This window comes from Otolemur garnettii, unplaced genomic scaffold (genome assembly GCF_000181295.1).
Source record: "Otolemur garnettii isolate 467f Iridium unplaced genomic scaffold, OtoGar3 scaffold00012, whole genome shotgun sequence".
NCBI classification, from domain to species: Eukaryota; Metazoa; Chordata; class Mammalia; order Primates; family Galagidae; genus Otolemur; species Otolemur garnettii.
This window is the reverse complement of record NW_003852407.1, coordinates 2,264,521-2,288,053: the sequence shown is the minus strand read 5'-3', so window position 1 is coordinate 2,288,053 and position 23,533 is coordinate 2,264,521. Positions and strand designations below refer to the sequence as shown.

Sequence of the window (23,533 nt, the reverse complement as noted above, 5' to 3'; positions counted from 1 at the left end):
CTAAATTTTCGATTTACTATAATTTAACACTCATCTAAAGAAAAAACTAAATTTGAACAGGAACATGAGTGACACATTTAACACCAAAGAATATACCTTAAAAAAAAATCACCACAAGAGCACAGGTAGCTGGTTGGTGACTGGGTGAAGTTTGTAAAAGGAAAGTTTCAATTCTTAAGTAGCCATATTCTAGTTTAAAAATGCTATGATTATATGAAAGACACCAAGGAGAATACATTCAAGTTAATGGAAACAAGTCTTTATTAAGTAACTTTTAATATCAGAAAAATAAAACTCTTATAATTCTCTTTACAGCAAATATATAATATCAGTGCTTTGGCCATCTTAAGTTAAAGGCCCTTTATCATAAAATATATGGTTTTAAACTTTACTCAAATTGAATTTATAATCCCTATGACTTCCCTACATATACATAACAAAAGAGTGTAGTAAAATTAGCAAATACTAAACTATATTGATAATTTATCATTCTTAGTTTGTGGTTTTTAGAAACAGTACACGCACCTAATATATGTCGATTCCTTGGCTTATTAGTTGCAGTGTACAATGCAACAAAATACAAAATACATGCTCGGTGAACATTCGTTCATATCTACAAGACGGCAGCTAGAGATTAGGTTTCAATACTGACATTTAACTATCCTACAAGCAATTAGCATTACATCATAATATGCCATCAAGGCAATTTTCTTTTATACTGAAAAATCAAAATAAAAACCGTTATTTGTAAACTTTTATACGAAATGTAACTCTTCAAGTGGAAATAAAAAATAAAATCTGTCTATTTACTATTGAATACATACAGGATTTCAATTTTTGTTATACCGAGAAAAAAAAGTTCTTTTGTGTTGGGAAAATAATGCTTCAAAAAATAATTAGTAGAAAAACCCACTAGTACAATGTTTTGTCCTTTCAATGCCAGCACAGATTTGGGAACATACTGAGGATGAGTAATAGACATCCGTAGGTGAAATGTACAAGTGTATTTTAAAGAACTCTTTCCTTGTGATTGGAAATAGTTTTGAAATGAAGTAAACTGATTGGAGGTTGTCATAGACAGCTGCTTTTGTGAATTATGCCAAGGGCATTAGTATCCCTTTCTCCCGCCCCCTCCCCTAAAATTACTACAAAATAAAAATATATTTATAATGTGCAAGACAAATATGGATTAAACATAAAATGTTTCACATTTTGATCTATAGTCTAAAAATTAACAGTTTGATCAGACTAGTGAATGGAATGTTCACATCCTCAATTATTAGCCGATATAGGTGCCATCCCAAACCCCTTCCTGATATGGGAAAACCCAGGTGGCCATTTCCACATTCACCAAGGGAGGCAACTGGTGGGATTTCACAATTGCATTCCTGATCCATTGATCATACCAGCCTTGAGCCCTCTGGGCGAGATGAAGGTCAATGCAGCAGTTTTGTCCCAAATTATAATCAGTGATCTAGTAAACTGCCATCAGCCCTATTATTACCAATAAGTAATCACAATGCATTAAAAAGTTACTTGCAATCCTGCAGAATTAGGCATAAGTTGTTGTAAAATAAAAAACAAACAAACCTGTTTTGTCAAAACTGGCAGTGTAAAGAAGGCAGCACTGGAAGTGTCTGAATCATCTGTAATGCCAAGTACCCTCCATAAACTCTTAATGTGGTTAGGCTTTGGGACCCACTGTTTTGAAATCTTAGACGTGTACACTTTCTCATAGGCTCACACAACCTATGATTATCTTCACTCAGCCAAGGTGAACTTCAGCTTTAGCAATTCTTAGATAAGCTATGTCTCTGGGTCTACAGGATAGTATTAATAATTCAAACCAAACTAATAGACAAGAGACCACTTAGGTTTAGTGTTACCATAGCAGCCTTTTATAAGTTTACTAACAACTTTAGCCTAATCCCAATAAAGCCTGATAACAGTCATAAGAATTCATTAGGAAGTTTACTGGGGGGTACCATTATACCCATGCCTTTACGAGTCCATATAGAGATATAGTATTTATGTATATATATATAGTTAAGAGTGAATTTGGATTGCCTGAGTAACAGCTGTCTGGCAAACTGGACATGATGGCGTTCTCTTTTCACAGATCTTGTTGGCACATTCCATGCAGAAGAGGTTGTGGCCACATGGAACTAGGGCAGCAATAACTTCATTCTCAAAGCAGATCACACAGTCGTGCTTCCGTCTCGATTCTGGAGGTGAGCTAGAGGTGGAACCACCATTGGAAGAGGAGTAACTATTGGTACCATTAGAAAAAGCAGGGATGTATATTGGAAGGCCAACATGGTTGCCTGTACTAGGTGGGTCGCTCCTAACCCTCCGAGCAAGTGGGTGTTCTATGCTCTCAGGAAATGTAGGAGACAGACGAGGAGTAGATGGCTGACTTCCTCTGCGCTGAGTCTTCATGTTACCAGAGGGATCACTCCCAAAGCCAGAAAGTGGGTTAACTGGTTCAAATGGAGTCCAGATAGTTTGAGCGGATGTTGGTAAAGAGTCAAAGGCAGGAGAGTCAACTGCAAGATCTTCTGAGGCTACAGATGGTAGTGTATCTCCAAACCAAAAGTTTCCTGTACTAAATGGGCTTGTTGGGCTAAAGTCAGCCAGCCTATTGCTTCCAAAGTAGGAATCTGTGGAACCACTTCCTAGAGAACTGGAACTATCATTTCGATAATTAGATATCATTCTTGCGCGGCTAGGAGGAACTGGATTGGAGGAGAGCCATGCAGAGCCCAGAGTGCCACCTTCAAAGCTTACATCTGTACCATTGTAATGGAAATCATTCTCTTCATTGAGCTCTATGTAGTTTCCCGTACGCATGGCAATGTGCATTTCTATTTCTTCCCGTGCTCGGTCAACATTTTCTGGCATCCCAGTCACTTCAAAGACAGGCTCCTTATCTCTGCTTGGAGTTACTATATATGTGTGGGTCTGCTGCTGAATTCTTTTAATTGTTGCTCCTTTGGGTCCAACCACTAATCCTACCACACGATAGGGGACCCTGACTTGGACAGTGGTTTGACCCGGCAGATTAGGACTACATGACAATCCTCCCAGGGCGGGGCCATTTTTGTTTCGAGATGCACGAATCATGGAGAAGTGCTCTGCAGCTGAGAGGATTTCTCTTTTGGCCATGGCAACATCTTCTTTCCGTCCAGTGACGACAAAAATGGGCTCTTCACCACGGACAGGTGTCTTGATATACGTGTTTGTCTTGGCTCTCAGTGCTTTAATTTTACAACCTGTTAGAAAGAAAACATTTCATAAGAACCAATATCTCCTTCAATGGTATTTACAAAGACAAATCACAGAAAGTACCTTTGAAGCTAAATGTCTGGTTACTGGGCAATTTCACTGTATTTTATTGAGTTTTAAAGTCTGCTTTTTATCATACAAACTAATCACAAGATGATAAAAGTCCTAATCCCACTAATGCTTCTAGGATCCAGAGGTTTTCCTGTCCGGTGATCTTTCATTTTTGCAAAGAGATGGTACCTCTGGGAGGTCTTAAACGCAAGTCAGGCCTATCATTTTCTTACCCTTGTTATTAGATGCTGCAAATGATGCATAAAGTAGCCTATACCAGAAAGCTACGCTGTGAGTGGGTTTGATTTTCAGAACACTAATAATTTACTATACAAGGAATTGGTGGCAAAGAAAAACATTAATGTACATGCAAAACAGTTAGTATTTATTCTTAATCTACATAATAACTCTAAGAACCAGACTGTTACACTCTTTATAAAGATACTTAGGCTATCCAGAAAACTATTAACTTGCCAAAGTTCACAAAGCCAGTAAGCAGCAGAACCAGAGTTAAATCCCGTCTGACTTCAAAATCTATCGTCTTTTTTGCTAGTCCAGAAACTCAGTTTTCACACAACACAACAAAAGTTTCTAAACTGACTTCCACTTAGTTGCCTCACCACTTTAATGAAACTTTACTCTTTCTTCGGTCAGACTCAACTGATAACAACAAACTGAGTGCTCAGGCTCACAGGTCATCCCTTGTGCTCCCACTAGTTGAATTGTAGGATTATTATGAGTGAATGGTTGTTTATTCTCATTTTTTTCTGCTAGGTGTCCTGGAGCTATTAACTAAATTATTATATAAGCCAGTGAAATATAAATGCAAAAAACACTTTAGTTCTATCAAAATTTACTTGTTTTTGAAATGTCAATAAGATGAGTCATAAGGAAAAAAAGCTGCTGTTGAATGATGTATGGGTGAAAACACCTGTACAAGGCTCAGATAGAAAGAATGATTCTGGGCTCACTGAAAAGTTCTTGCTCTACCTGAGAGAAAAAGACCTGTTATGGAACACTGGGGTTCAATGTGATTTTTACGTTTTATTGAAGGACTATGAATACACTCAAATAAAAGGCCTTGGCCCCAAATCCTAAGTATATTTAAGTTACAATAGAACATCCAAGACACATAAGCGTAACTTTTCATAATACCCAACTTTCTTCGATTACCAGCACCAAATGTGTAAGATTAGAGGGCTTTAAATGGGAGCCTAAAAGGCCACAAGTACAACTAAGGCACACAACTCTCAGGTTATACTCTCCAAAGATGCAAACTGGAACTTTGCCACAGTGGGTTTGTTCTCATGAATGGCTCATGCTATTCTTCATTCCTTTAAAGAAAGAAACTAGGTACTACGGAAGAGAAGTGTCACAATTTGAGTAGGTCTTTTTCTTAAACTCTTCCTTCCTTTTTGTCCCTAATATATTAACAATGTACTTGCTTAACTCCTGCTTTCAGGTTTTAGTTTAGATGCCTCATCCTCTCCCATGTACCCTTCCTAAGCATTCCCAAAGTATAGGTGGCTGTCAATACAGGTTGAGTATCCCTTCTCCAAAATGCCTGGGAACAGAGTGTTTTGGATTTTGGAATATTTGTGTTATATTTGCTAGACAAGCACCTGCAATCAGAAAATCTGAAATGCTCCAATGAGCATTTTCCTGAGCAAAAATCTGATTTAGGAGCATTTCAATTTTTAGATTTGGGATGCTCAATCTGCATCTGTTTTTGTTCCACCATAGAAAAGGAATCTGAAGACCAGAGCAACAATACTTTCTTATCTATTTGCCATTTATACAGGCTAAATGTCTAGGAGATTCCCTTATTCAGCATAGTGGGACCAAGAATTACAATCACTTTTCATTGGCTGATATGTGACTGACAGATGCCTGAACGATTGAAAGGGGTGTATGAACACATAGCTGGTGATGTTCTATACTCTGGGGAGTTATTATTATTTGAATACATAAATTTACATTGGGCTACAACTTGATAAGGCAGTCTGCTATGATCACATTTCCTTACAACAGGCAGTCCTGATCATCCTGCAGAAAAACACCAGCCACTTTCTATTAAGGACAAGAGGAGAATTAGCTGAAGGGTCTAGTGTTGGTCCCTTTCAACTCTTACTAGTATGGGCCATGAGAAAAGTAACTTAAACCTCTCTACATTTTTTATGAGACAATAAACAACTGTCAGTCATACCGTTAGTAGAATATCTTCTGTAGATGTGCATTATTAACTAAGGAAATATGCTTAAAGGTTCACAGAACACTATCTGTCCTATGGGAGGTACTAATAGGTATTTAGTACATGCCTCATGAGACAGAGAGAAGTGTTTTAAACCTGGATCACTTCTAAGATGGGGGGAAAGACAGGCCTACTCTACCCAAAAGGGTCCTGGGCTTATTATTCGGTTTTACACTTAAGAGAAAAAAGGTAATGAGAATAAAGAAAGGCCAAGCCCCTGTTAAACCACTGCCAATTAAAACAGAAGTGTTTCTTCTCGCCTTTAAATTGGTAAGTTTTAATATACCCTCAATTCAGATTAGGACCACAGGAAACCTCATCATTGTTTCTAAAGAAACACATACCCTGTGGGCGGTGCCTGTGGCTCAAGGAGTAGGGTGCCAGCCCATAATGGGGTGGCGGGTTCAAGCCTGGCCACGGCCAAAACTGCAAAACAAAAAAAAAAAAAAAAAAAAAGAAAGAAACACATACCCTGAGTTCCAAACAACACATACATGATTTCTGGAATATGAATACATTCTAAAGTTGGGGACTATACGAATAGGTGGAGTACTAAAAAGGTGACACAAACTAAAGAAGAAAAACGTTTTATAATTTTCTGCACGAGGTAAAAATCTTAAATATTTTAGACTGGGTTTCTACTTGAAAATTCAAAGATACTTTTAAAAAATCATATAATTTATAGATTCCCAGAGTGACATGAAGCCCAGAAGCCATGAACATACTGATACATTAGACTGTATTTTTGTTTTTAATTGTGGCATGGTAAAAGCCACCAAAAACAAAATAAAAAACTAAAATGTAACTCATCTCACAAATGGCTAATTTCCCTTTTATATTCCTCACCTATAAATCAAATCACAAAAAGCCCAACAGAAAAAATAGGTAAAAAGAAACAGTTTGCAGAATATACACATGGTTTTATAGATGGAAATGTCCATTAAAAGATAGTGAAATATCAAAAACTTTGTAACAATGCCAGTTAAGAGCTCAATATTTGGCTAATGAGGATAGTTTGCAATATTTATCAAATTATAAATGCATATACCCCATTCCCCTCCAATCCCACTTGCAGAATTGATACTATAGAAATACTTGCTCAACTAAAAAATGACCTCTGTATTTTACCACATATGTTTAGATTACCTTGAGTCTGGCAAAGGTCTATAATGGAATACTATGTACTCATAAAACTGGTTGACCTGGGGAGCAGGGGAAGAGGGAGATGTATATTCTTATTTTCAATAAATTTTGAGCCACACAAATTACCTTTTCAAAGAAATGACTAAATTATAAAAGAAAAACAAATCAGATATAAAGAAATAATACATCTGTATTAGTCTTGGCATATTAATTAGATAGACTTCTGGCTAGTCCTGAGATTATTTTATAGTCCCCACAGCCAATTTTGGTTTCCATGTTTTAGTTATTCATAGTCAACTGCAGTCCAAAAATAGGTGACAGACAGACCACCATTCATGTAACTTATTACAGTACACCTGTTACATAACTTTTCTATTCTGAGTTATTATTACTAGTCTCTTACTCCATCTTATTTATAAACTTTATTACAGATATGTATGTATTTGAAAAAATGTAGTACTGTTTATACAGGGTTCAGTACTATCTGGGGTTTTCAGGAATCTACTGAAGGTCTTGGTAATGTATGCCCTACCTATAAGGGGGGAATTCCGATACGTAAACAGCAGGGTAAATGAGTTCATTATCTCAAAGTTGAACAAGGTTTTGTAATTCTAAAATGTAAGAACACTTGTTTTCTTACAGTTGCAGATACAAGCAAATGGTAAGCTGTATTCAAGGTAATCTATGGGCAGAAGCCTGGACCACACAGTTTAGAAGCCAAAAACCAGGATAGCACTAACCACTTTCACAGCTATAGTCTCCAAGAGAGAGTCTCTCCAGAGACTATACTCCAACTTTAGTAATTAGGAAGGGGAGGTCTGCTGCTTTGGGGAGAGAACTGGGACAGAAAAAGAATGGAATCAATCTTCCTTGCTTTTCAAACCACCAGTTGCAGTATCAATTTAGTGGGCTGCATAAACAAGAGAAGAACTCCCTGTGTTCCAAATCAGTGAAATGTGTACAATGGGATGCAAAGTTGTTCTTTTTGCTGTGGGTTACAGTCAGAAAAGTTTAAAACCACTAGACTATATCACCTTCAAAGCCACTTTCTAGTTCCATGAAACGTGTGAAATGATGTACTTACCACAAAACAACTAGTGAAGTGGAAGGAGTGTGGAGTTGAGAAGACCTAGGTTTACAGAAGAAATTTCTTAAACAGCTGAAAACGGTAATACTACAGTTATCCTCTATTGTTGCCTAAAGTAGCTTCTGGAGGCCAGAAAGTAGATATATTTATAACACTGAATTTTAAAAAGCCACTTATTCTAACCACTAGAAATGGGACACCTACAGCAGAATCTTCCAAGTTGTTTTTGTTTTTAAACTATGGTTCATTTGAGTGGTAGCAGAAAGTAGCAAATGGCCTATCTATACCATTTGTTCCCACTTTCCAATAGGAAAAACAGAGTGTGATGAAAGAACTGAGTAGGATCACGCAGTGCCTGTGGCTCACAGGAGTAGGGCACCAGCCCCATATGCCAGAGGTGGCAGGTTCAAATCCAGTTCTGGCCAAAAACTGCAAACCCCCCCCCCCCAAACTAAATAGACTTGGCACCTGTAGCTCAGTGGCTAGGGCACTGGCCTCATACACTGGGGATGGTGGGTTCAAAGTCAGCCCAGGCCTGCTAAACAATAACAACTACAACAACAAAATAGCCAGGCATTGTGGCTGGTGCCTGTAGTCTCAATTACTTGGGAGGATGAAGCAGGATGATCACTTGAGCCCAAGAATCTGAGGTTGCTGTGAGCTGTGATGGCACAGCACTCTACCAAGGGTGACACAGTGAGACTCTGCCTCATAAAAAAACAAACAAACAAAAAAACCTGAGTAAACATTTAGGTCACCAGTGGTCTATAATTAAGTAGAAAATAAAAGTCCATGGAGCTGTTCATCATTCACTACTAAGTCTTTAAAAAGATACTCGAATCTGTGGATAGTGTGATAGGCAGAATTCTAATATAGCCTTCCAAGATTCCTAGCTCTGCTGTACATACATTTTGTTTAAACAAACACTAACCTAGGTGCCCCCTGCAAAGGGATTTTGCAAATGTAGTTACAGTTCAAATCAGTTCACCTTAAAAATAGGGAGATTATCCAGATTATCTGAGTGGGCCTGACCTAGTCACGAGTCCTTTAAAAGCACAGGATTTTTTTTTGCCAGCTGACCTCAGAAGAGAAGTCAGAGAGATGAGCTCTGTCAGGCTAACCTGGAAGAAAGGAAACAAACAAATTTGTGCTGTGAAGCGCCAATGGTGACTGCATGACAAGGATCTGGAGATAGCCGTTAGGAGCTCCCCTTATCCCACAAGGAAGAAAATGAATTCTCTCAATAACCAGTGAGCTTGGATAAGGACGTGAGCCCCAGATGAGAACTCTGGTTCTGGCCAATATGTTGATTTGAGCCCAGTAAAACCCTGAACAGACACACCATTTCTAGACTTCTGACCTGAGAAACTGAGACAATAAATGTGTGCTCTTTTAAACCACTAAGTAGTGGTGACTGGCGAAAGATATTTCTAGAGTTTTCAAAGCTCTTAAAGATTCCACTATCACTGCCCTAAGAGAGCACAGACTCAAATATGAAGTATTACATTCTTATTCAGTCCCCTTTGGAAGGCTCTCAATCAGCATTAAGAAGTAGCCTTCAGAATGTAACACTATATATTAAGGTGTCACGATAAATATATAACTGCCATTAGTTCGATTAAAGTCCAGAAATCTTTTTTCTGTCCTTTAATTTCCCTATTTCCTGCTTTAGTTTTCTAATGCTGCCATAACAAGCTACAAGTCACCACAGTGGCTTCAATGACACAAATTTATTATTTTATAGTTCTATGGGTCCTAAGTCTGACATAGGTCTTGACCCTGCTAAAATCAATGTGATGGCAAGGCTGTATTACATTCTGGTAGCCTGAAGGATCTATTTCCTTGTCCATTCAAGTTGTTGGCAGAATTCAGTCACTTGTAATGATAAGAATGAGTTTTCTTGCTGGCTGTCAGCTGAGGGACATTCCCAGCTACTAGAGGCCACCTGGGGTTTCCTGGCCCATGACTCCCTTCCTTTTGTCTTTAGTGCCAGCCGTCCTTCTCACTTCCAAATCTCAGACTCTGCTGGGAAAGGCTTTCTGCTTTTAGGGACGTATGATTACACTGGACCCACCTGGATATCTCAAACAACCTCCCTGTAGCAAGGTCCATACCTTTTATTACAGCTGCACAAAACACATATAAAGTTCCTTTTGCCAAACGAGATAGCATGTCAATAGTTTTTGGAATATTAGTGTATGGACATCTTTTGGCGGGTAGAATTATTCTGCCTACCCTTTTTCTTTCCCTTCTATTGTTTTCCCTTTCTTCCAAGTGTCTAGCTTTTAAATCCCAATCTAGGAATAGTAACCCAATGACCAGGGCACTAGATGGACATAAGATAAGGTCAGGAATGGTTTTGGAAATTACAGGCATTGGGATAGGGTAAAAGGATAGTTTAAAATCAAACAGGAAGAAATTATAAGCTGGGCATTGACAACAACTCTTACTAGGTACTAGGTGACTGTATTTCTGTTGGGAGGTGAGTGGTTTAGTAGGTAATGCACAAATAAAAGCTGGCCTCCACTTGTCCTAAGGGCTTTGACTAAGAGTTGCCAGATAAATCACTCTTAGGGATCCAAGAGCATTTCACCCATTTGTAAGATAAATTTCTCTTCAGCTTAATGGCTGAAGTTACACATTCAAATGTTAAATTCCCATTTCTGCTCTCAAGGAGCTCAGTCTAGGGGAAACAGTAAAGCAATACGGTTCAACAATAACTAGTTTAATGAAAACAGGCACACAAGGAGTGGACACACAGAAAGAGTTGACTTTACTGCTTACAGTAAATAAAAGCAAGCCTCAAAAGCATTTGAACTGAGGCTTGAAAAAAGTGGTTTGGCCAGGCGGGAAAGAAAGGAGAGGGAAATACAAGAGCAAAAGAAGGAAATTAAGAGTAGGGGACAGCTCAGTCAGAGCCATGGTTTAATATTCTGAGTGCTTCAAGTATATGGAGAGCAGGCAGGGAATAAGGCTGGATGGGGAGGTAGAAGTCCTCAGTGTCAGGCAAGTGAGTTTAAACTTTATCTTGTCGGTACAAAGAATTTTGGGTGGAGCAGTAACATGATACTTATGCATGTTAGCCTGGTAGGAGCACAAAAGATGCAAAAAGCAGACTTATCTAAACAGCTATCACAATAGCCAGTAGAAAAATGCTGAGAGAATGAAAAACAGGATGCAAGGCAGGGGCTGTATGGCCACTGTTAGTGGACATCTAGTATATTTATTTCAAGTTCTTGTGTTGTAGATTTTTGCAACTAAATCCATTATTATTGTCCATTCATTTAATAAGCTATCTACATATATGTGAGTTGATCTAAGGAAGTACAAACCCTTACAAATACCAGAACTATGTATTTCCACTTTTGGTAGTCCTTCAGGTAGACCTTTCTTCAAAAATTTCCCCCTAAGAAGTTTTGAAGGGGAAAGGAAATCATTACATAGTTTTTAATAAAAACAGGGACAGGGGAGTCAAACTCCTTGAATAGCTTTTTTTCTTTCAAGAAAAACAAAACTTCCTTGGCCTGACATTAAATTCCGCCTGCCCACATTAAGTGGCTCTATCACCTACCTTCTCTCAGAATATATCATCTCCTAAACATGTCTTATTCCTTTTCTATCTTTGCCCAGGTATTTCCTTAAATAACCTGGAGATTTCTCCTACCACACGCCCTCCTTCCAGAGTTACAAACGTGACCATTTGGCAAAGATAAAATTGTATGTGTGAATGGCTCTACCAACTCAAGAATAATATAAACAATAGCTGTAACAATTATAGTTATCATATGCAAATCTTTCCAGTTTAAAGCAGGCGATAAAAGGAGCAAAAAAAAAAAAAATCATCTGTAAGACTGGGAGCCTGCTGTTTTGACTTTAGGTTACTCAACCTCCAGGTCTTTTCCAATGCTTCTGTTTTTTTAATCAATTCCTTATTGTAGGAAACACAGTCAGCTCTTTGTTTTCTGAGGTCTAAAAAAGCATGTGGGACAGTCAGATACTATATTTCACAGGCACATGCCAGTTCTTTCCTCAAGAAAAGACTGGTGGAGTAGTAACAGTTGGGAACACAAGATTTTGGCTAAACCTTTACTAACTAGCTTTGTAAACTCAAACAGGTCTCTAAACCCCACTTCTCTTTCATGTGTAAGGGACTATGATTAAAGGCATTCCCCTCACTTAGTTGTTGCAAGGATTAAACAAAATACTGTATTAAAAATGCTTACTACACTCGCCTGTTTCGCATTTAACCATTCTAACAGAGTGCTTTAGGAAGAGCAGGAAAGAGCTTTTAGGTGAACTGTTCAAGATCTCCCAGCTACAGAATCAGACCTCAGACGCAAGCTGTCTTAATTTTACACTCCCTTCCCTACTCTACGGTATTTCCCCCTGAAAGTACAGAGCTAGCCCCTAGGTTACGAATGAGGGAGATTTGTTCTTAAGATGAATCTGTATCTAAGTCAGTATAGGCACATTTACCTATTACCTGTAATAGCCCGTTTGTGAGAGTCATATATCACTTGGATGTTTGTAACTTGGGGACTGTCTATAACATTTTACATGGTTCAAAATATATATTACAATGAATTGGGGAAGAATATTACTTAACGATTTCACATAAAACGAGCATTTGATAAGAACTCAATTTCATCATTATACTTTCAAAGATTGACTATCAGCTAAATCCCAGTGTTTAAATACATAATTTAATTTATTATCTTAAATAATAAATACTTTAAGAATGCAATGTACTCTCCTAAATGTATAATACAGAAAAATTAGCTTTCCTTTCCAGGGTTCAAGAGTCCTTGTAGCTCTTCTAAGGTCAAAATTCTCTGAAGTTTCTTAGGAAGACTCTGTCTCACTTGAGGAGTCAACTACAACAGTACTTCAAACAGCTTCATTATTTTATTTTGGTTCATTATCAGTTTACATATGGACATTTAATGCTTTCAATCAAGTAGTATCTACTGTCCTTCAAACAAAAACTCAAAGTAACTTTGGCTGGACTGGCTCTTTTAAATTAAAAGGTGGTAGTGGGAATAAAGGCAAGAGGGAAGAAAATCTCAATTAATGCAAATACGGAAAACGGATGATAAATAAAACAACAAGCTGCTAATCCAACAATTCAGTTCAATCAAATAAACAGCAAGTATCTACTGTGTTTCAGGTATTTTAACCAGTATTAAGAATGCAAACATAGCTGGGATTCAGTTCTGCCTTCGCTGACTTTTATCACCCTCAAGCATCGTAAGGTAAGTAGTCATGTTCATGTACAGATATACATCTGTCATTTCCTTTTCTTATATTGTTGGCTGTTGGTAGTAGTTAAGTCTTCTATTATTATCCTTGCTGATACGTCTGCTTGTTCTCTTAGTGAGACATGACTGTTAAAATCTTGATCTATATTATACTAGCTTGAGACGTTAAATAAGTCACTTATACCTTCACCAAGTTCTTTATCTGTGTGGTAGAAATAATACTGGATTAAATGCAATGACACATGTAGTTTGAACAGTGGCCGACACACGTGTTTGTTGTTATTAAAACAAACTCTCTGGAAGGCCGAGGCGGCTGGAGTGCCTGAGCTTACAAGTTTGAGACCATAGTCGGACATTGTGGTGGTCACTTGTAGTCCCAGCTACTCAGGAGGCTGAGGCAAGAGGATCACTTAAGCCCAAGAGTTTGAGGTCGCAATGAGCTGTGACACCATGGCACTCTACCGAGGGCAACAAAGTGAGACTCAAAAAAAAAAAAACCACACAAAAATAATAAAAACTCAAACCCCTAAATGAACTGATTTTCTATAGGGAGTTAAAAACATTTAAAAATCCATCTTCAAAAGATAAAAACACGTATAGGTTGTGAAAAACCTGTTAAGATATCACAAATTTTGCAAAAATGTAAAGATATGAAGTCAACCTAATTGGTAATTAGAAATCTGGTTTTCTTTTGCATGATTTTAGGGACTTTCTTTGGGCAAAAATCAGAATATCAGAACTATGATAGGTCATCTAGTTCAATCTCATTTTATATATGAAGAAATCCAAAGCCTAGAATTACCCCAAATTATAAACTAGTGACTTCTAAATCACCATCCTCCCAATTCGCCTTATTTTCCTATTTGATTTGTCAGTGGAAGATTCCTTAAATGTACAAGGTATTTTGGTTCTAATCCTCTGTAGCACTCTGGGAGGCTGTGGCAGGTGGATTGCTTGAGCTTGGGAGTTTAAAACCAGTCTGAGCAAGAGTAAGACCTGTCTCTACAAAAAATGGAAAAATTAGCCAAATGTTGTGGCAGGCGCCTGTAGTCCCAGCTATTTGGGAGGCTGAGGCAAGAAGATCGCTTTAGCCCAAGTGTTTGAGGCTGCTGTGGTGCCACAGCGCTCTACCCAAGACAACAGAGTAGGACTGCCTTAAAAAAAAAAAAAGTTAAACAAAATCTAAAAATATGTTTTTTTGCTTATTTTAAACAAGATAAAAAATATTTAGTGGGCTCGGCCCTCGTAGCACTGTGGTTACGGCAACAGCCACATACACTGAGGCTGGTGGGTTGAAAACTGGCCAGGGCAGCTAAAACAACGACAACTGCAACAACAAACAGCTGGGCATTGTGGTAGGTGCCTGTAGTGGCAGCTACTTGGGAGGCAAGAGAATCGCTTAAGAATTTAGGGTTGTTGTTAGCTGTGATGCCAAGACATTCTACCCAGGGTGACATAAGACTGTCTCACAAAAAAAAAAAAAAAAAAAAAAGTTTAGTGAAAAGGTTTTTCTATCGCCTTCCATGAAGGCTATAAAGAAGACATAAATTAAGATAAAAGGCAGAATAACTCTTCTAACTGGAAGTTTTTAAGTTATGTTCATTCCCTTTAGAGTAGTTGTTCTCAACCTTCCTAATGCCACAGCCCTTTAATAAAGTTCCTGGGGGTTGTGACCCACAGGTTGAGAACTGCTGCTTTAGAGGATGTTAACATACACTTTAGTTATCTCTGTTTAGGTACCACATAATGGAATCAGATTTATTTGTACATGATTCTCTTTCAGACTAGCTTAGCACTTTGCCAGGAAATACATTTCCACAACTCTGAATTTAAATACATTCTAAGACTTATCTTTAAAATATATAATCAGTGTTATACCCTAGGAAAAACATACTAAAATGATGTTTTTGGTTTTAATTAGCATTCAGAGTATAAACAAAATTTAGTGATAAGAAAAAGACTGAGAACTTCACCTTAACCTCATATACAATTTATCATCCCTATACTTTGAATTGCACCATGAATTTACACTAATGATACCTTCTCAAATTTGATCCAAACAACAAATGGGGGGGAGGGGGCACAACCTGAGAAAGTAAACGAACAGATTTTTTTCCCACAAGAGGAAACTGAGGGTAAGAGCAATTAAGTGATTTGTCTAAGGTCACAGCAAGTGGTGAGACTTAAGTTTTCTAAGAACTTCAAGTTCAGCGTCCTTTCCTACAGTATACTAAATATTACCTGTGGAAAGGCTGTAGGCAAAGGGGAAAAGAGAGGACATAGAAAAAGGGAACAATAAAAAGGGCAGCTCCAAATGCAAACATTGGTAACTGTTTGTGGGGGAACTACTAATTGTTTGGAACCATTCCCTCCCTCCCTCCAGTCAAGGTTAAGAACAAATTCTTCACATTTACCTTCAACTACATCTGGAGTTTCCATTAAAGAAGTTTATTATTTTAAGCCTAGTCTTATCACTCCATGATATAGCTTTACTTGTGAACAAATCAGGCTTCCCTGCACGTAATGAACTGCAGTCCTTACTTATTAAAACAAAGGAAACAAACCACAGAACTTGAATTATCCTTAAATCTCAAACACTGGCATCAAAGAGGTTCTACAGTTACTCAATGTAACTTAAAATTCCCCAAATCAGTCATACAATAAATATGTGAACTGTTCAAATATTATTAAGCTATGCATTTACTGAATTTAGTATAATTGGGCTTGGTAATTTTAATATTAGAAAATTATTTTAAAGCTTTAAATATCAGATTTAATCTTTGCAAATCTTTACAGCATAACCAATGATATTAGCATGAGGAAAAAGTTAAAAGTAAACCTACAGCTTATGGCATGTGAGCCATCTGGGAAACACTGAAAATGAAGTATAGTAAGAAACGTAACACTATAGAATCACCTAAATATCAATGGAGTTTTAAAGTAATTGTTGCTGATTTATTTAAGCTTCCTAAAGAGGTTTTTTTAAAAACGCAAACTTAATATCTCATTTAGATATTTAGTAGCTTATAAACATCTATTTTTTTCATTTTGAGTTTAAATTCCATACGCCAGAAATTATTTTAAAAATCGGTAACAATCCCATGAATTATATAACACAGGACTGTGGTACTCATCAGAGCTGTTCACTAACATCTTGGTTGTGTATGCATGGCTATGTACAAGACACTTTCTTGCTCCTTTGAAATTGGGTGTGGCCAGATAGCTAGCACTGATTAATAAAATATAACCGGATGTGGTATTACTTCCAGGTCTAAAGATTTAAAGACCAGTGTGTGCTGTGCCATAATCTTTTGCCTGCTGGCACAGGGCAGACCACCTGTGAACAAAAAACGAAAGTAATGTGTCTATCATTTATAGTTTTATATGTTTCAATTTATTTGTGTATCATTCAGATATTGTAGAGAAGTGATTTTCAATTGGCATGCAGTGAGACATCTTAGGTGTACTGCAAAAAATTTTAAAGATAATTCAATTATGTTCAAAAGAAGTTCAAAGCACAGTAAGCATATTCTTTTTTTTACTCTTTTTTTGGATCAACATAATTTAAGTGGTCTTGGTGCCCGTCGCTCAGTGGTTAGGGCGTCAGCCACATGCACATGCTCATGGGTTCGAACCCGGCCTGGGCCTGCTAAACAACAATGACAACAACAACAAAAATAGCCAGGCATTGTGGCAGGTGCCTATAGTCCCAGCTACTTGGGAGGCGAGGCAAGAGAGTCACTTAAGCCCAAGAGACTGAGGATGCAGTGAGCTGTGACGCCATGGCACTCTACCGAGGGCGACTTTATGAGACTGTCTCAAAAAGAAAAAAATAATAATAATAATTTAAGTGTACCATGGAAATCTAAATATAGGTCAAAGTGTGCTGGGAGATAAAAAAGGATTGAAAAACAAGGCCCTAGAGTTATTGTAGATATGATTATGCACAGCTGCACAAGAGGAATCTGAAGCCTAGGTAGCAAGTTTCAATGATTTGAAGTGAATTAGTGGCACAGAATAATTAGACTTCAAGAATACCTATTTCTGACTACTGGCTCTTTTCAATAAACCACACTTGAAAGAGACTGTTACAGGCACTTTGGCGTAGCTTATATATTTTTATTATTAAAATACATATTCTAAAACATTTTTGTATTGAGCTTAAGACAAAAACATTAAACTTTCTGTAAGTATTCGAAACCAAATCAGTAATCTATTAAGCACTCATAACTAAATACTACCTTTCCTTGAAAATGAAGATATAGAGAATTACCTACATTCCAAATTTCTTGGGTAGAAATCTCTAAGAGAAACAGCTCTTAAATATGTAGCTCCCTAGATCATTTATAGATGGTATAAAGGATAATCCTCCCTTTGGTAAGAGAGGTGGGATGTAGAAAATACACCCTTGGCTAGGCCTGGTGGCTCAGGCCTGTAATTCTGGCACTTTGGGAGGACAAAGCAGAAAGATCACCTGAGCCCAAGAGTTCAAGACTAACCCGAGCAACACAGTGAGACCCCATTTCCAAAAAAAAAAATAGAGAAATTCATCAGGCATGGTGGCATGCACCTACAGTCCTAGCAATAGGAGACTGAGGTAGGAGAATCCTTTGAGTTTAGGAATTGGGAGGCTGCAGTGAGCTAAAAGGCCTCTGCACTACAGTAAGACCCTGTCCTACCCACCACCCCAAAATATACCCTTGAATTGCCACTTTATTTTCCATTTCTTCCCTAGTGAATCAGAACAGTTTATCAGCTGAAAAAGGCAGGAAGAAAATGCAGAAGATTCCTTGTCTGTATGCAAAACAATTATAGTAATTTGAACTTTTCAAGGGTCCCAGAGCTTAATATAAACCATTATTTGTAAACTAAATATACATTTTAAAGCATAAAAAAGTTAAAATATTTAATTTTTAAAGCTATTATGCATATATATACACACAAATTAACTTTCTGGACTATAAGTGACAGTGAATTTTTAGTTAAACACATTAGAATTGCATTACAATGTAGTAACTGTGCCTTCTGGGTTATGCGTAGGCCACCAAGATTTTATTAAGTAAACTAATTAGGATAGTAATGATATTAAGAACACTAGAAATACAGTATCTCAACTCAGATGATTAGGGCAGAGCTTAACATAAAGTAATATTACTTACAAGAGCAGAATGCCTCAATACTGAGACAGCAATGTCAAGTGGAAAGAACTTTATTTTTCATATTTTTCCTGGTCTAAACCCATGTTTGTTCCATTATTCTTGTACTTTATCTTTCAGAACTTCAGTATCTACATCTTTAAGATGTAGGGTTAACCCTAGCAGGGTTAAATGGCATTGGCAAAGTACCTAATATAGTACTTGGCAAAAAGAAGAAGGCCAACAATGCCCCTCCCCCCTTTTTGAAACTGCTTATTCCCACATAAAGTATGTACTTTTTCTTGAATAAGCAATTTATATATACTAAGACCAAGCCTTTTTTCCTCATGATCACAAGTACATACCTTATTTCAATTGTATTGAAAGTTTAAAGGGTTGTTCCCACCTTAAGAAATACTGGGTGGCACTGGTGGTTCTGTGAGTATGGTGCAGGCCCCATAAATTGGGGTGAGGGGTTAGAACCAGGCCCTGGCCAAAACCACCACTACAACAACAAATAGCCGGGCGTTGGGGCTGGCGCCTGCAGTCCCAGCTACTCAGAAGGCTGAGGCAAGAGAATTGCCTAAGCCCAAGAGCTCGAGGTTGCTGTGAGCTGTGATCCACAGCACTCTACTGAGTGCTACGAAGGAGATTCTTGTCTCTTAAAAAAAAAAAAAAAAAAAAAAGAAATTGGGAAAAACTATCACAAGGATACATTTAATTGTTAAAAAAGGGACAACACTGCTACTGGGGGTGAGTGAAAATATAATAGCTTGATAAGGAAGAAAAAAATCTCCAAAATGGTCTAGCCCGGTGGTCTCCAACCCTAGGGGCTGCTGATGGCTACTGGTCCTTGGCCTATTAAGAACAGGTTGCAAGAGTGCAAACAAGCAAAGCTTCATCTGTATTCATACTCACTCTCCATTGCTTGTATCTTTGCCTACTGTCACATCAGGGGCTTGAGAGTCACAAATGAGCTGGAACTCTGAACCCTATAGTAAATTGGGCATGCGAGGAACCTAAATTGCACTCGGTATGCCTGTTAATCTGAGGTGGAGATGCATGAAATGAAACCTGCTGGACTCACCCCAATACCACGCTCCTGACTCCAACCACGGAAAACTGGTCGCTGGTGCCAAAAAGGTGGGGACTGCTAGTCTAGCTCAGGGACAATTTGAACAGGCAAAACAATCCACTAAAGAAAAAATTAGAGCTCCAGTTTCCATTTTTATCTCATTCCTTTAAAAAAAAAAAAAAACTCACTTTGTTGCCCTTGTAGAGTGCCATAGAGTCACACCTCACAGCAACCTCAAACTCTTGGGCTCAAGAGATCCTCTTGCCTCAGCCTCCAACGGAGCTGGGACTATAGGCATCTGCCACAATGCCTGGCTATCATTCCTTTAAAATTTTACATGTTTTATAATGTACAGGGTATAAGCATATATATTCATACACAAATATCCAGATTCTGGGAGTAGAAGCTTAAATTTTTTGACAGGGTATACAATCAAAAAAGTTAGAGATCACTTTTCTAGATTATGAGGCTGCAGAGCACATATATATTATCAACTACAGTATAATGAAAATAGTATAAGATACTCATTTACCTTAGACAGTAATATAAATCCTAGTGTCACAAGTCTTTACCAACTAAATTTGTGATATTTAATATTTATAATATAGTTAAGGATGGATATAGAATTCTGCTTTAATTTACTTTTAGTATAAATGGGTAATAACTGTAAAAATGGGAAAAAAAACCCCTTTGACTTAACTTGGACCTGTTAACTTCTGTTAATGTGTTCTGCAGCTTCTTAACACACTTAAAAAGATGTTTCTAAGTTTACAAAATTTGGTGTTAAAAAAAATCTGCCAGATTTATTTCTGATATCCGTATTCTAAAACTTCTTTCATTAATTACAGCAACAAGCTTCTCTAGTTCCTGACTTTATTTTATAGTATTGTTGGTTTCACAATAAATGCAAAGTTGAAAAAACAAAACAAAATAAAGTCAACATCTACAAATGAGCATAGGCAACTAGGGAGTATAAGTAAGGTCAAACACTCTGTCCATTTCCACCACTATCATAAGCAGTGGCTTTTTTTTTTTTTTAAATGTTCTTTTGGCCCCCTCTTTTTAAATAAGCACAACAGATTTATTACACACATGTGCACAGGAGTCATATAAAACAAGAAAACTCCAGTGGTTTTTTTTTTTTTTTGAAAGACAATGGAACCAGAGGCCATCTATATACAAGTTGCTAGTCTATATGACTCAGAATTCCATTTGTCCTGCTCTTTGCTTCAGAGCTGAAGTCATAAATGTCTCCATCTGTGACATAATTATTTCTAAAACCAATTAGGAGATGTCAAGCAGAAAATTATGACTTCAGGTAATGAATAAAATGACAGAAATGGGTAATTCTTAAGGATGAAAATTTAGCTCTTCCAAAGCAAACAAGAAAATGAAGTGATTTGCCCTGCTTTACTCACTTAGGGCAGGTCCTCTCCCATGGGGAAATTATCACTCTGTAAATGTGAACACTGGAAGTCACTTAGTTCTCCAAAGGAGCAAATACATTACAGGTTTTATTACTATGCTGGAGCTGGGGGGGTGGCAACAGGGTCAATGATCCACTAGTTGAATGGTTTAAAATAGAAAAAGAGCAAGACTTTCAGCTTTTAAGATAAGATAGAGGATACTGACATACTTTCAACAGTACTGTCAACTCTGGGAAAATATTAAGTGCAAAAGGAATAGTCAGCAATTTGTCTCCAACCTCTAAGACAGATTTATGTTTCCTTATTAATTAATAAGCACAGCCCTCCCCCTTTTAACTCATTTGCTATCATGTAATAGATGGTACAAAATAAAAATCTGGACTTACTTTTACATAATGGATTTATGTAAAGCCAATAGTTTACACAATTAAACACTACAAGTGTTTTAATGGGTATGATATAGTGGAGGACAAGAGTTTTTAAAAACTAAATCTACAAAGTATTTTATTTTGTCCCTTAGTAAAACTGGAGTGTAAATCTCTTTTCCTTTGTTACCCTGGATTGTCATCCTAAGCACACTGAACCAACTTGTGCCAAGGAAGCAGCATTCCCATAGTGTTCAAGGAGTCTTTGTATTTCTAGGCTGCATACCTGCATTCCCAGCTCTTCATCTGGCCCTAGATCGTACCATTACTCTTGTTGTTACTCAGACTTTCTCCCATCTCTATGCTCCTCTCCATTTGCCAAGGCCCCCTGAGCATATGTTCTCATAGTTGTAACGTTTTGTTTGTCACACTAGAGTTAGGGCCATTCCACTATTTACTTGACTTAGCTTTTAAGGGGTAGAAAGTTTAAATCAACTTTGTTTTCTCAACTCAGTACAATAAACTAAATACCTGGAAAAAGTATGATACTTAACAATCCCTTTATGTTTTCATACAAATGGCCAACTCATTCTAGAGCTACAAACTAAGATGTTCTAATTTTATACTGTTTAGGTTAAACAGTTTTCTCCTGTAGATTATTACCCTCAGTATTGTCAAAATCAAACAAGGTATTTGAAACTCATTTACCAGAAGAACTATCAGAATAAACTCCCTTTCAATTGAATGATTCCAGCTTTGAACACTGTCTTTAAAGTGCCAATCATCAGACAATCTGAAATAATCGCTTGCTTCTAATCTAATTTTCAGAAAAGTTTTTCTTATTAAAAAACTGCCAGTAAGAAATAAGTCAACTGTGTTATGTGAAACCACAATTTCAAAAGACCTCTCATTCATGTGTACTTCAGAGCACTTGGGAAGGATGAGATCATTTAAGCAGCAGCGCCCTCATCTCTTTATTTGACTCCAACCACTGGTCTCAACCTAAACATTGAAGAGATAAGCATCAACCAGGCTAAACCATATTGTAATGAGGTGCCAGCAGGTAACAGTTATCCTTTCAAGAAAGGAAAAGGCCACATTAAAGACCTTAGACTCTTTCCTAAAAACGTCGGAAAAAGAGGTACTTTGGACATCCCCTTCCCCCACCTTCACAAATCTTCTCCTGGAATCTGAGACATAGGTCCTTTGTCTGAACAATGTAGGAGGAGTCTGTCTCCAGTACTGGTGTGCGGGCAAGAAGAGTAAATTACTGAAAACTGTATAAAAGCGTAAAGTTCCTTAATTATCTTACTGTCCAGCTTTTCTTCCTCGTGCACAACAAAGTGTTCAAAAAAACAGCCAATGTGCCTTTTCGAGAGAAAATGTATCGAGAGGAATACAATAAGATCAACAGAGTTAAGGTGCTTTTCATAAAGCTAAGTTTCTGAATAGCTGAGGGGCGGGGGGATGGTGGTGGGTGATTCCGATCATTTGCACACCCCTTTCCTCTCGAATGAGCTCTTTCTATAAGCCTCCATTTCTCCATCTGAATAAGTAGTTGTAAAGGAAGCAGAGCGCTTGTATAAGACACTCCGCCGCGCAAACTAAGCTTTCCGTACACAACACCGAATCCGTAACTTCTCTGACCCGAACATTTACCACCTCGCTGAGGTTTCTACTGACACGCCAACCTGGTGTTCCACGAATACAGCCCAAGTAAAGTGAACTCCACCCGGCTGGGTGACCCGAGAAACTTAACACCTTTTATCAGGCAAGGCGAGCGGAGCAGCGTGGGCTTTCGCAAGGTGACCCGTCTTCTCACCTCGTCGACCCTCGGATCTTCCCAGACCCCTTCGCGGTGGACCTGGGGGTCTCGCCGGATTTGCTTTTTCAGCCCCAACCTCGTTTCTTTCGGCTCTCCACCCACGCCCAGGGCCATGCCCAGTTGGACCTCCCCTCTCCCCGCACTCACCCTGGCGACCGACAATCTCGGCGACATGCTCGGAGCTGGGCACAGGGACGCACTCGGTGGTGTTAACGCTCTTCCTCCGGAGAAGGGCCGCCTGCTCCCCGTTCAGGGCAGCCGCCGCCGCCCCGGGGCCGTAGGCGTGGGACAGCATCGCCGCCATCATGCCCTGGGCATCGTCCCCTCCGTACAGCACCCCTGCCGCCGCGGCCGCAGCCGCCGCTTCCCGGGCATCGAAACTGGAGGCTGGCAGCAGCACCGACCCCAGGGACCCGCCCGGGATCGGCTGGGTCTGGGAGGAGGTGGCAGCGGGCGGCGACAGCAGCAGCAGCGACGGCCGGTCCTCCTCTTCTGCTTCCTCCAGCTCCTCCTCCTCCTCTAGCAGGTCTCCGTCCAGCTCCGCTTCCTCCCCCTCCTCCTCATCCTCCTCCAGTTCCAGCTCGGCCGCCTCCGGGGCTCCGGGCCGGCCAGGCGGAGCCCGCTCCTCTGG

General features: G+C 38.6%; 1 protein-coding gene across 1 annotated transcript; it reads right to left on the bottom strand.

The window, feature by feature from the left end:
• Positions 1-237: 237 nt before the first annotated feature.
• On the bottom strand, positions 238-23,527 carry MEX3C (mex-3 RNA binding family member C). The gene is made up of 2 exons (XM_012802092.1): positions 23,050-23,527; positions 238-3,272 (listed from the first exon to the last, which is right to left on the bottom strand). The coding sequence occupies exons 1-2, from the start codon at positions 23,207-23,209 to the stop codon at positions 2,047-2,049; spliced, it is 1,386 nt and encodes a 461-aa protein (XP_012657546.1). The 5' UTR covers positions 23,210-23,527; the 3' UTR covers positions 238-2,046.
• Between the last annotated feature and the right edge of the window lie 6 nt (positions 23,528-23,533).